The sequence below is a fragment of the Gorilla gorilla genome, chromosome 13 (genome assembly GCF_029281585.2).
Source record: "Gorilla gorilla gorilla isolate KB3781 chromosome 13, NHGRI_mGorGor1-v2.1_pri, whole genome shotgun sequence".
NCBI classification, from domain to species: domain Eukaryota; kingdom Metazoa; phylum Chordata; class Mammalia; order Primates; family Hominidae; genus Gorilla; species Gorilla gorilla.
Genome location: NC_073237.2, coordinates 74,423,066 through 74,437,464, shown reverse-complemented (window position 1 = coordinate 74,437,464; position 14,399 = coordinate 74,423,066). Strand labels below are relative to the sequence as shown.

The window sequence follows — 14,399 nt, the reverse complement described above, 5'->3', positions numbered from 1 at the left end:
GCAACCTTACTCCAGACCACAGTAAAGTTCTATATACTTTTTGAGACATCTGAAAGAAAAACATAAAAAAAAAAAAACTCTTCCTATTTTCATTTCCAAGAGCAGACCTCAATCTGTTATTAACCAACAATTCAGTGTCAACTATAAACCCAGAATTTTATTAGGTGTTATACTAGAGCACCTAATGTACTAGAACAATAGAAGACAGAGGCCTTTTAACTCTCTGCTCCCTCAAATTGAAATGCAGGTTTCCTTACCCCTCCAGACCACTATTCCACACAACGAACACAAGACTTCAGAATCCCAACCAACAGTCACCTTCTGTGATTATTTCCATGATCCCAACCCTTTCCCCCCAAGTCTGTCAGCCTTTTATATGCTCCTATACAGCACTTTGCTTATATTTCCTATTTTGGAACATACCACAGTGCATTAAAATTGATTGTATATATGTTTTAATTATTTAAAGTAATGATGATTTTTTTTTTTTTTTGAGACGGAGTCTTGCTCTATTGCCCAGGCTAGAGTGCAGTGGTGTGATCTTGGCTCACTGCAACCTCTGCCTCCCAGGTTCACACCATTCTCCTGCCTCAGCCTCCTGAGTGGGTGGGACTATAGGCACCCGCCACCATGCCTGGTGAGTTTTTTTGTATTTTTTTAGTAGAGATGGGGTTTCACCATGTTAGCCAGGACAGTCTCAATCTCCTGACCTCATGATCCACCCACGTCGGCCTCCCAAATTGCTGGGATCACAGGCGTAAGCCACCACGCCCGGCCTCTTTACATCTTGCTATTTCCTTCCCATAAATATTTCTTGAAGAAAAACTCTAAAAGATGAACAAACACAAAAAACAGAGAATACCAGATGGTATATATTTGTGTGGTCTGTGGTTTAACACAAACTTAAGTAAAGTTAGTTCAGATTACATTCAGCATGCCAAGCTTTCATGGTAGACTTGAGACTGGACCAAGGTTTGAACAAGCATATGAGGCAGTAGTAAGAAAAAGGTACAGACAGGAATTAACATGGCATGTAGGGAAACATGAAACCAGCCTGATAGGACAAGAGTTAAATGAGATTTAAACTCACTTTCTAAACCTCCATCTCCAATTGGACAATTTGCAAGAGACAGGTGCACCAAAGAAGCCGATTTATTCAATCCCTTTAATGAGGGGGAAAAGTTAAAAATGTTATTGAGGTTTTTTTTCCTCTAAAAGCAACTATCAAATGTCTACAGGCCAAATGAGACAAAGCTTACCTTTGCTAGAATAGTTAAATCCCTCTCTCTCAGAATTAGTCCATTTAGCTCCAGGTTCTTTAGCACACTTGATATACTTAAACAGCCTTTAAGAGCTTTACACAACTGGAAGGTCACATCTTTGTATCTTATCGCAGGAACACGACTTCTGCAAAATTTATTCATGTCAGAACCTAAAACAAAGATAAAAGAAAGTTAGTGACTTCAATCATACAATGTATCATTCAAAAACATCTGCTCTGTGCTAAGACATAGAAATGAGCCATGTCCTTTAAAGTCCTCTTAAGCATAGACACATGTAAACTCAAGCCACACGGGATATACCAAACTATGTACATAGAGGTTCTTATGGAAGCAAAGAAGTTGCACTGAAAGGATGGCTTCAAGATAATCCTGAAGCTGAATCTAGAAAGATGAGAATGACAACATGGGGTGAGAGTGGGTGATGCATTAACCAGAGGGAGCAGCGAGGGCAAAGGCATCTAAGCCTGACACCTGCCGGGCACTGGAAAACTGCAGGTGGATCCGACTAAAGCCCAGAGCTGTAGTGGGAAGAGTCAGAAATTTACAAAGAGGCAGGGAGAAGCAAGCCTAGGAGAGTTGACTTTTACCTCACAGGTGATGAGGACCAGGGCTACCACTGACACATTAAGGATACCCCTAGCAGGTTAGAAAAATGTACCTCACTGTTGGAGTATCAAAGAGATAAAGGAAATGAGAAAAAGCTCCCCTTCCTCAAGACCAACTAACCCCAGGAGGCTTAACAGAACACAGCTGAGATTTCAGTGCCTCTGTGCAGAACACAAGCAACCAATACACACTGGTCCTGCGTGGGCATGCCACTTTAAGCATGTCTTTTCCTTTTTGAAAGATCACTTGAACCAAAGTAGGCAGATGAACTGAGAAAAACCAAGCTTAGCGGCAGCAAAACTAGCTAGGAGCGTCTGCAATAGTCCAGGCAAAATGTAATTAAGGATGGACAAGCAATATGTAGGAGGTTAAAATCTACAACCTAGACCCACTAGATGCAAGAGATAAAGAAGGTTCAGTGAAGAATATCTGACGAGAATGGTCTGTAATACATTTTTCTTACATTCAGTGCAAAATATTAGGCAAGATCTAGTAGGCTAGCCTTGACTCTGAAGTCCCTCCCATCTTTATTTTGGTTCCTGGTTTTTTTATTTTTTGTAGGGGGAGGGTCATGGACAGGGTCTTGCTCTGTCACCCAGGCTGGAGTACAGTGGTAAAATCATGGCTCACTGCAGCCTCAACCTCCTGGGCTCAAGAGATCCACCAAGCCCAGCTAATATTTTTTACTTTTTGTAGAGACAGGAGTCTCACTATGTTGCCCAGGCCAGTCACAAACTCCTGGCCTCCCAAAGTGTTAGGATTACCAGTGTGAGCCACCGCACCTGGCCTGGTTCCTGATATTATTTTGGTTAACTAAAGTCCATTCAGAGGTACAGAACAGTTCCTGCACCTGAATGAGATGTAGAGAACAATCTGACTTATTTTCAGAAGCAGATGTGTTGAACTGTCCTTGCAGAAGAGATGGTGCTAACCCCAGAGCCTAGAAAAGGGCCGGGCACACGACAAGTGGTCAGGTTGTTTTTAAATACATCAATAATCATTTCCTCTCCCAGATCGCACACCCTCCCTCTTTCTCTCAGCTTATAAACATGTTCACGTCCATATCCACTTAAAAAACACCTTTCAGACCTACAATTATCTGGATCTTCTTTGTGGGTAATCTAGGTCCCTCCCATGCCTTCAAATACCTGTCCTCCCACAAAGCCTAAATCTTGGGCCCAGATCTGCCTAGCAGACACATTTGGATGCCCCACAGGCCCCTCTTAAAACATTAAAGACAAACTGAGATCCTCTTCCCACCCCCAATCTCATTCGAGTTAACTCGGCTGTGTGTCATGGAAAGACGCTGCTGTGTTTCACTTACAGACGCTGCTGTAAACTGTCACCCATACTTGCTGCCCCCCTCTTCTAACTAGTCACCACGCCCATCCATTCTCTTAGATATCTGAAATCCTACCCTTCTTTTCTTTTTTTTTTTTTTTTGAGACAGAGTTTTGCTCTTGTTGCCCAGGCTGGAGTGCAACGGTGCAATTTCAGCTCACTGCAACCTCCACCTTCTGGGTTCAAGCAACTCTCGTGCCTCAGCCTCCCAAGTAGCTGGGATTACAGGTGCCCGCCACCACGCCCGGCTAATTTTTTTTTTTTTTGTATTTTTAGTACAGATAGTGTTTCACCATGTTGGTGAGCCTGGTCTCGAACTCCTGACCTCAGGTGATCCACCCCCCCCCTCCCCCCCCCGCCAGCCTTGGCCTCCCAAAGTGCTGGGATTACAGGCATAAGCCACGGTGCCCGGCCCCAGCCCTTCTTTTCTATACCTTAGTTTGGGCCATTAGATTACAATTCACCATCCTTCCAATTTTAATTTGTCTTCCATATGGAGGCTAGACTGAGCTCCTATGGAAATTCCATCTCATCATCCTACAGCGGTTTCCCAAAACCTTCAGGATAAACATCCAACTCTATGACAGGACAAACGAGGACCCTCCCTGTTTGGCCCCCACAAGGTTTCCAGCCTCAACTCTCTCTGCTCTTTCTCAAACCTAAATTCCAGTCCTGTAACTCAGCTTGCATACTCTCTCCTATTTCCAAAACTTTTGCACAAACTGTTCCTTCCTGTTACCTAGCTAGCGTCTATAGGAAGCTGCCTCCATTATGTACAAAATGCTAAGTGCTCAAAGGAATAACAGCATTTTGTCATATATCATAGTTGACCTAACATATTTTCCGAATAATCAGAGAGTCTGGATCCCTAATTATACCACTATACATTTACAAATGGCTTATATTTGTAAAGCACTTTACAAACTTCTTACATACACCTCAAAAAATGAAGACAGGCCGGGCGCGGTGGCTCATGCCTGTAATCCCAGCACTTTGGAAGGCCGAAGCGGGCGGATCACCTGAGGTAAGGAGTTCGAGACCAGCCTGGCTAACATGGTGAAACCCCATCTCTACTAAAAATACAAAAATTAGCCGGGCATGGTGGCGCGCGCCTGTAATCCCAGCTACTCGGGAGGTTGAGGCAGGAGAATCACTTGAACCCGGGAGGCGGAGGTTACAGTGAGCCGAGATCTTGCCACTGCATTCCAGCCTGGGCGACAGAGTGAAACAGTGTCTCAAAAAAAAAAAAAGACAAAGGCTGACATGTATTAATTTCCTACCTGCTTAGTTCTCTATCAGGCAAATCAAAGTCATTCAATAAAATAGGTAACATCTGTCAAATGTTTAATGATGTCCCAAACTGTGCTAAGAGCTCTGCAGGCATCAGCAGCGCAGGGAATCCTTGCGAAGGCGCACATAACCTGGGTCTCGTTATTAAGCCCATGTTACGGATGAGCACACTGAAGCCCTAGAGACCTTAAGCCACTCACCTAGCTCGTGAGTGTCCAGGCCGCACACCCCGTCTATTGCACACATACCCCGGCAATGGACACCACTCACCTAAAAACCCACTTCGCCGCACCGACTGAGGGGCCCTGGAGGCGGGAACTACAAACCTGTGTCCCCCAGCCAGGGCTGGAAGAAGCTCTTGATGGAGACCAAGGGCAGGTCTTTATTGATCGTGAGGGTGCTCAGCAGAGGCGCCCAGTCCACCCCGCGGAGGCGGTCGGCGTTGAAATCCAGCACGCCCTCCCGGAGACAGGCGCGCACGGCGGGCAGCGGCACCGAGTTCTGCAGCGCGCACAGGTACTCGTAGTGGGAGAAGAAGTCCGCCGCGCTGTCGCGGCGCAGCTTCACGGAGTCGATCATGGCCCGAGGGCGGCCTCGGGGGATGCCCGCCGCGGAGACGCCGCCCGCGCCCACCCAAGAACGCTGAGTCGCAACCCGGCCGCTCCGGCACCCACGGCCAGGCGATAGCGGCAGCCCCGCACCGGGCTCAGGAGCGGCGATTCGGTCGGAAGACGCAAGGCCAGAGCCCCAAGTTAGGCCGGCCCCTCAACGCCCCACTCCCGCGCTGTCTCCCGCCCTGCGGCCCAAGCAGTTGGCGCCCGCCTCATAGTCCTCTGAGGCGCCGGGATTCAAGCCGGTGGGCGGTGCCGCGGAACGGTGCGCCAAGACGTCAACGTGCTCGCTGTGCGTCGGCACGCAGGTCCCGCCTCCTGAGGACGGGTGAGTTTGCTGCTACCTGAGATAGTGGTCGGGAGAGTTTGAGGGTTTGCGAAAGAGTTTACTGATCGATCCGAATAAAAGTGAAATGTGTGGTCGGGCGCGGTGGCCCACGCCTGTAATCCCAGCACTGTGTGAGGCGGAGGCGAGCGGATCACCTGGGGTCAGGAGTTCGAGACCAGCCTGGCCAACATGGCGAAACCCCGTCTCAATTAAAAATACAAACATTAGCCGGGCATGGTGGCGGCCGCCTGTAATCCCAGCTGAGGAAGGAAAATCGCTAGAACCCGGGAGGCGGAGGCTGCAGTGAGCCGAGATCTTGCCATTGCACTCCAGCCTGGGCGACAAGAGCGAAACTCCGTCTCAAAAAAAGAAAGAAAAGAAAAAGTGAAATGTGGATGTAACAACGCACTTTTAAAAAAAGTCTAAACATCTGAGGAATGTGTCTGTGCTTGCAGTGTCCAGCCAGCACAGAGACTGCACTCAAGGGATGTAGGAACGGCTGATTGAACGTGAACTGCGGTCATTAAATCTTTTATGTCTGTGTTAATGTCTACAAATAAGCCTTCATTTCTGTAGTTTCTGCATATCTCACACGGTTCCTGGCAAATTGAAGAGTGTTTCATGAATTCAGGACTTTACTGTGTTTGCTGTGAATCAGTTTGTTTTGTACTGACGATGATGTTGGCTAACTCCCTTATAACTAGTACTTATTTGAAATAATGCCCTCGGGATTATTTTAAGCACTGTTTAAGTATGAAATCATTTCATTCTCCTAACATCTCCTCAAGGAATATACTATTATATTCTACTTTACAAAAGGGGAAACTGAGGAACGGGGAAGTTAAGTGGAAGAATCCAGATAATTGACCTCTCCTTCTATTGGTATGCAATTGCTAGAGCAATGATAGTCCTCCGGTAGAGCCTTAGACATTGTGTTTATTGCATTCCTCTTCCACCCACTGCATTCCGGATACTCCAACTTACTTCCAACACACACATGCAGGCGTCTCTAAAATTCCGGAGATATGGTCACCAATTATTTTTATGTGCGAAATGCTCAAATCTTAATATAGTAAACGCTTGTATATTCATAAACCAGCTTAATAAATGAAACATTACCATTCCTGTTGAAGAGCCTTGTGTAACCACCTTCCCAATCACGACTACTCTCTGACTCTGAGATAACTGCTCTTCTGAACTTGGTATTCATCATTGCAATGTATGTCTTTATATTTCTGCTACATATGTAAGTAAGCAGTGTATAACATTCTATATTTTCTTTTCCTACTTTACTTATCGTTACCTTTACTAGGTCCATCCGTGTTGACATATAGAGATATTCATTTATTTTCCCTGTTGTTATATGGGAGTTCCATGTAGAAACATACAGTAATGTGTTTGTTTTTCTGTTGATGGTAATTTAAATTGTTTCCAACTTTACGATTTCTTTGTTGCTCTATCCATTTTCTTTCTAGTCTCCAGCATCAATTAATGTAGTGTCCATTACCTTTTTAAAGCTCCCTCCTCCCTGGTTCCCATGAAGCCACCTGATTTCTTTTTCTTTACCTCTCGAATTTCTTCTTCTCAGTCTCATTCTTTGGCTTCTCTTGCATATCCACTCTAAATATTGCTGTTCATCAGGTTTCTACCCTCAGCTTTCACCCCTTCTGACATTTTACAGTTTCTCTGGGTGTTCTTGTCTTCTGCTCAGCCTTAACTTCCCCACTCTAGGCAGGTTACTTCTAACACAGATAGATCTCTTCATCCATTAAATTGCCCCCTAGAAAGCCAAGATTTCTCATTGCCCTCAGTGTCAGATCTATGTCACGTGGCTTGACATACAAGCTCCTTCATAATTTGACTATCTCTGTTGTCTCTCTCCTTGCTACATTCTTCCTGGCATGTCTTCTCTAGATAACACAGAACTGCTTGAACTTTCTGATGTCCTATTGTTGCTGTCTGGGTCTTTTCATAGGCTGCTCCTTTATTTAGTCGGCTAACTTCCATTCTTTTCCCAGCCTTGGTTTGGGGCACCTTCCCTAGAAAGCCTGTTTCTCTCTAACCCTCATCTCTCCTCCCTTGCTTGTTTAGCACCTCACTGCTGTGCTCCCTGACATCCCTGTAGCATAACACTTAGAACATCCAATGATAAACATCTTTTTAGATGGTTTTCCTTCCAGAGTCTGAAAGCCCTTTGAAGGCAAGAACCATGTCTCATTCATGCTTACATCCCCTATGCCTAGCACAGTGTTAGCACAGAGAAAGTGCTGACTAATGACTAATTGTAGGAACATTCTTCCCTATTATCCCCACAAGCTATTGCCAGCACCCTGTAGCCACTGCCTATGAATGCAGCTCAGAGAAGTCTTCCTCATATTAATAATCATTTAACATCATTTAAAATTTATGTTTCCTGTGCTTACTTATTTTTAGTGTGGCAAGATTTCTTTCAAGGCTTGCCTGATAGTCTCTTCTCTGCTTCAGTTAAATTATGACTTAATAGTTGCTTCAAAAAAAGAATGGCTCCAGTTCTCCTTTCAGCATCTGGTGGGTTCACCCACACACTTCCCTGAACACTGAATGAAAACTATCTCTCTGTGGCACCTCTGGGATCCTCTGACAAACCAGGCTCATACCTGGCCCAAGACAAAATGCCTTGGCTTCATTGCAGGTACATGACTTGGGAGGGAAGTTCTACTGGGTGGTATAAGAGATGAGCTCTCCTCCAGGGGATCTGCTGAGTGAGTGTTTGAGTAGAATACAGGTAAATGGTATCATTTAAGCACTTGTTCACTGTACTCTACTCCCAGTCAATCCAGACTGTTATACCCCGACTTCCTAGCCCACTTACCTTTCCATAGAACCACAATGCCATATCATCTGCTCATCTGTAACATTCATCCTCTCTGTACTTGCTTCCAGAGCAGTGAGGTTTGATGGATCCAGGCACAGAGCAATGTCAACCTGGCCAACAACATAAGCTGTCTTATGTTAACGGACGTGTGGTCCCCATTTCTTTTTCCCATTACCTTCCTTGTGGCTATTCACAGTGGTTGTTCCAATTCCTTCTCCTTCTTTCTTTTCATGTTGCTGCTTGATATGGTTTGGCTGTGTCCCCACACAACTTTACCTAGAATTGTAATAATCCCCACATGTCAAGGGCAGAGCCAGGTGGAAATAATTGAATCATGGGGGTGGTTCCCCCCATACTGTTCTTGTGAAAGTGAATAAGTCTCACGAGACCTGATGGTTTTATAAATCGGAGTTCCCCTGCTCAAGCTCTCTTGCCTGCCGCATGTAAGACGTGCCTTTGCTTCTCCTTTGCCTTCTGCCATGATTGTGAGGCCTCCCCAGCCATGTGGAACTGTGAGTCCATTAAACCTCTTTCCTTTATAAATTATCTAGTCTCAAGTATGTCTTTATTAGCAGCATGAGAACAGACTAATACACCATAACACTTCATTCTACATCCCTGAACAGGACACCTCTTACTTCACCAGGGAAAACAGTTCCAAATGTAAACTTTCTTGTCTTCTTTCTTCTGACTTCAGCTGCCTTCCAATCCATGCTCCACACTGCAGCCACCACCACCTCCTCTGCAAATCCTTCTATGACTTCCCTTTGCTCTCGGGATAAAGACAAACTTCACAATGGTCTCAAATAGTGCTCCACTCAATGTGGAGTCCACAGACTAGCTATTGATTTTAGAACTGTTACTGTTCTTATAAGATGAGGAGCTCAATTCAGAATGTAAATCACACATGCACTAAACATACTGCTTAGACTTTTTTCATGAAAAGAGCAGTGTATTGCGTTACATTCTAGAACAAGCTCCTTATCTCATTGTCCAGTGGCACTTTGAGTAGCACTAGTCTCCAGGGTGCTGCATCCTCAGGGCATGGTGGAGTATGATCTCTGCAGCTTTGTCTTGTATCCTAGTCTCTTTCATTCTCAGCAGTCCAGCCTATAGTAGTCTCCTTTCAGGCCTGCACACTTAGAATAAACCACTGTCCATGCTGTCCGCTCTGCATGAGATGTCCTTCCCTTCATTCTGCACCTAATTAGTGCCTCCGCATCTTCTCATCTCAGCTCATGTGTCACTTTGTTGAGGAAGCATTTCCTCCCTCCCTGACTCATCACATCCCCTATCATAAGCTCTCATAATACCACGTAACTCTTGTTGATAGCCTTCATTCTATTTCGCATTCATTTTGAAATAAATGTTTACCATATGGTCCTTGAGGAAGGGATCGTGTCTGTTTTGCTTATTCTGTTGTTTTTGTTTTGTTTTTATTTTTTCCGAGACGGAGTCTTGCTCTGTCACCCAGGCTGGAGTGCAGTGGGGTGATCTCGGCTCACTGCAACCTCTGCCTCCTGGGTTCAAGCAATTCTCCTGTCTCAGCCTCCCGAGTAGCTGGGATTACAGGTGCGAGCCACCACGCTCGGCTGATTTTTGTATTTTTAGTAGAGATGGGGTTTCACCATGTTGGCCAGGCTGGTCTTGAACTCCTGGCCTCGTGATCTGCCCACCTCAGCCTTGCAAAGTGCTGTGATTACAGGTGTGAGCCACCATGCCTGGCCTGAGCCACCACACCCCGCCACTTATTCTTGCATCCCCAGTAGCTAGCCCAATTCCTGACAATATTTGTTAAATGAATAAATGGATGTATCCAACCAATGACCAAGACTTCACAGTTTATCCTTTGTAGCATCTCTCATACTCTTCTTCCCTTCCTTCTATTTGCATTGCCATTATTCAGTTTTACCATTTATTATTTTACACATGAATTAAAATTATTGCTTCAGAGAATAGCATGTCTTCCTACATTCAGGCTCTCCCTACATCCCTTATTACACCTCCCATGGTTCTTTGCTTATGCCATTCCTTTGTTCCAAACCTTCCATGACATGCACTGCCAACAGAATGTAGCCCAGATTCTTAAGATTGACATCCAAGACCCTCCATAATCCGACTTTTATTGAACTTTCCAGACTTTTGTATCTCATGGGTCTAATTATATCTACATCTTTGTTCCCTTCCAGCTTTCTATAATACTATACATTCTTCTGGTTGCTACCCTTATATCTCATTTTCTGAAAAAATTTTACTGTGTATCCAAGCAAGATGTGGTTACCTTCTGTCTTCTGGACTTGCAAATGAGTGAGTGGAACACATCTGAAACTGCCACGAGGCATCTCTGTCTTATTTCCCTCTCTGGACTCTCAACTAACTCTCTGAGAGGTTTGATCTCTGTGTTCTGTGCAGTCCTCAGTGTGGTATTATATACAGAGTCAGCCTGATTAGTAAGTATTTCATGAATGAATGAATGAATCTCTGTGAGAAGGTATTCTCTGGCTCTTTCTCTATTTTTTTTACGTTGCAGTTTCTGTAGTTAGGGCTATGTGTGGACAGTGTGCTGCTTCATAGCAACACAATGCCCAAACTCACAGACAGTTGCAAACAGCTAAGAGCATTCCTTCGCCACGTTAGAACAGCTTATTTTCCCTCTCAAGTCGAGAGAGCAAGATCCAGTATTTTTTTTTTAGAAAGATCCAAATTTTTTAAGTGCTTTTGTTCACTTGGCAGTTAGAGGCACCGGGTGCACCAAGGCTATACACTCAGTAAATGCCCATTTTAATTATAATTTTAATTTATAATTATAATTATAATTTCCCCTGTGAATAACTTCTATCTACAAAGATATTCCTATACAGTTTTTTTATCCTTTTAGATTTATTTTTTAAAAAAACATTTTATGCAAGGAGAAACTGAATAGAAATAATTATTATATTTAACAAGAATTTATGAAGATGTTTTTATGGCACATTACCAAATTTATTTGGAGAAACCTTTAGCGTATGAAATGTTGAGGAGGTGCCAAGAGTTTAAGAATTCTCAAAAGTTTAAGAATTCTCAAAATTTCTAAGTACACAGTTGCTTCACATATAGGCATGGTGCTGACAACCTATGTAATAATGATTTGGAAGATGTATTAGTTAGTCCTTGTTGCAATAATGCTGTGGAACAAACCACCCCAAAATGCAATGACATATAAACAGTAAGAATTTGTTTTTCTTAAATCTGTGGGTTAGCTGTAGTGACTCTGCTTGAGACCCCCAGATAGCTGGGTTTTGCTCCATGCTTTGGGTCTGTCTTAGTTCTGTTCGCACATCTCACTCCAGGGTCTAACTATGGGGCAACAACTCCCAGGGCATGCAGTAGCTGAACCATACTCATTAAACACAAGAGGTGAGCCCAAACATGCAAGCCCATTTAAAGCCTTTGCTGGCATTACATCTGCTCACACTCCATGGGCCAAAACCTGTCACAGATATAATTTGTATTTACAGTATGTGTGGATATTTCAAGTGGCGTGAACTCACAGAAGAATATTGTATCTTGGACAATGTTACCATAACCTTTTCAAACGTATTTGCAAACTTGACAAACTTGGTGTAAGCTTTTTCACTTTTGAAAACGTTTTGAACTTGTGGAAGAATTTCTATGGGGAAAGAGAGAAATATACTTTGGAATTCAACTATTGCTATCACAGTGTTGGGAAATTCACTGACACCAGTTTGTAACTTGAATCTACAGGAAGAAATGAAGAGAGCCAGAAATGACAACAAATGGATTAACGCAACGAACTCCATAAATATTTATTTTTTCCCCTTTCTTTTCTCAGCTTCTTTAAAAGATGTAAGATGATATAAAGTAATAATAATAACAATGTACTGTTGGATACGTAAGATATATAAATGTAATAATGGCAAAAATGGTGGGAGAGCGTCAGGCGTCATGGCTCATGCCTGTAATCTCAGAACTTTGGGAGGCTGAGGCAGGCAGAACACTTGAGCCCAGGAGTTCAAGACCAGCCTAAGCAACATGGGGAGACCCTGTCTTTCCAAAAATACAAAAATTAGCCCAACATGGTGGCGTACACCAGTAGTCTCAGCTACTTGGGAGGTGGGAGGATTGCTTGAGCCTAGGAGGTTGAGGCTGCAGTGAGCTGTGATTGTGCCACTGCACTCCAACCTGGGTGACAGAGTGAGATCTTGTCTTTAAAAAAAAAAATGGTGGGAGAGAATGGAGCCATATAGAGTACAGTTTCTATATTTCACTGGAATGAAGTTAGTATAAATCTAAAGTAGATTCTGATAAGATGAATACCATAAGCTTTAGGGCAACTATTAACTAAAGAAATACAATTAGAGATTATTAACACAATTACATGTTACACTAGAAAATATCCACTCAATATAAAAGGAAACAGGAAAGGAAGAATACAGGAACAACAATAAAGAAACCTGTAGAAAACAAAAGGCAAATGACAGACATAAATCCTACCATATCAATAGCAAAATTAAATGTGAATGCATAAACAATTGAATCAAAATGCAGATATTGTCAAACTGGATTTTTAAAAGATCAAAATATATGTTATCTGTAGAAGACACACATTACATTCAAAGATACAAATATATTCTAAGTAAAAGGGTGAAAAAATATATATCAGGCAAGTGGCCAAAATAAGAATGCTGGAATTGCTATACTAATACCAGAAAAACATAGATTTTAAAATGAAAAATATTATTAGCTATAAAGAGGAACATTTTATAATTAAAGAAGATCACTCCATCAGGAAACACAAAAATTGTAAACATATATGCACATAATAAGACAGTACCAAAATACTTGAAGACCACTAGCAGAATAGAAGGATGAAATAGATAATTCAATATTAGTTGAGGACGTCAATATACCACCGTTAGGGCTAGGCATGGTAGCTCACACCTGTAATCCCAGAGATGTGAAAGGCCGAGATGGGAGGGTTGCTTGAGGTCAGGATTTGGAGACCAACCTGGGCAATATAGTGTGATCTCATCTCTTAAAAAAAAAAAAAAAAAAGCCAGGTGTGGTGGTGTGCACCTGTAGTCCTAGCTACTAGGAAGGCTGAGGCAGGAAGATTACTTGAGCCCAGGAGTTCAAGGCTGCCACTACACACCAGCCAGAGTGACAGAATGTGACCCTGTCTCCAAATAAATAAATAAAATAAAAATTAAAAATACACCGCTGTAAATAGATGATAGATCAAGTAGGCAGAAGATTAACAAGGTTATAAAAGACTTGAACAACACAATAAATTAACTAGACCTAGCAACATTTATAGAACGCTCAACCCAACAATAGCAAAATATTCTTCTCAAGTGCATATAAAACTTTCTCCAGGATAGATCATATGCTAGGTCTTTAAAAAAGATATTGAAACCCTCGTACATTGCTGGTGGAAATGTAAAATGGTGCAGCCATTTTGCAGGACAGTTTGAGGGTTCCTCAAAATGTTAAACATAGACTTACCCTGACCCATCATTTCAACAGCTAGATTTATACTCAAGAAAAATAAAAACCTGTGTCCACACAAAAACATATACAAAGATGTTCATGGAAGTGTATTTATAATACCAAAAAGTGGAAATAACCCAAATGTCAATCTACTGATGAATAAACAAAATCTATCAATGAAATATTATTCAGCCATAAAAAGAAAATAAAGTATTGATATAAGTGACAGCATGGATGACTCATGAAAGCATTATGCAAAGTAAAAGAAGTCACTCACTGAAGAACATGCTATATGATTCCATGTATATGAAATGCCCAGAATAAGCAAATTTCTAGAGACAAAAAGTAGATGAGTGGTTGTCTAGGGCTGAGAAGGTTGCGGAGAATGGGGAATGAGTGTAAGGTTTTTCTTTAGGAGGAGGACAAAAATCTTCTAAATTTGGATTATGGTAATGGTTGCACAGCTTTGTAGATATAGTAAAAAGCATTGAATTGTATATATTAAATAAATAAAATTAAGGTATGTGAATTATAATTCAATAAAACTGTTAAAATTACAAATTTTGTGCTTTTCAATTGGAAAATTCATCCAAAAT

The 14,399-nt window shown here is 42.6% G+C and overlaps 1 protein-coding gene across 12 annotated transcripts in view; it reads right to left on the bottom strand.

The window, feature by feature from the left end:
• CEP78 (centrosomal protein 78) overlaps nt 1–8,852 on the bottom strand; it is a 45,829-nt gene extending 36,977 nt beyond the window's left edge. For 6 of the 12 annotated variants that reach the window (XM_031014785.3, XM_063696475.1, XM_031014787.3 and 3 more), the window contains exons 1-3: nt 4,847–5,390; nt 1,260–1,432; nt 1,091–1,163 (exon numbers count right to left, since the gene is read on the bottom strand). In XM_031014785.3, coding sequence (XP_030870645.1) covers nt 1,091–1,163; nt 1,260–1,432; nt 4,847–5,099 — 499 coding nt within the window. In that variant the 5' untranslated portion in view covers nt 5,100–5,390. Of the gene's footprint in view, nt 1–1,090; nt 1,164–1,259; nt 1,433–4,846 lie in introns of all 12 variants that reach the window. The other 6 variants (XM_031014784.3, XM_031014786.3, XM_031014783.3 and 3 more) reach the window with 5 other exon arrangements.
• Nucleotides 8,853–14,399: the final 5,547 nt, after the last annotated feature.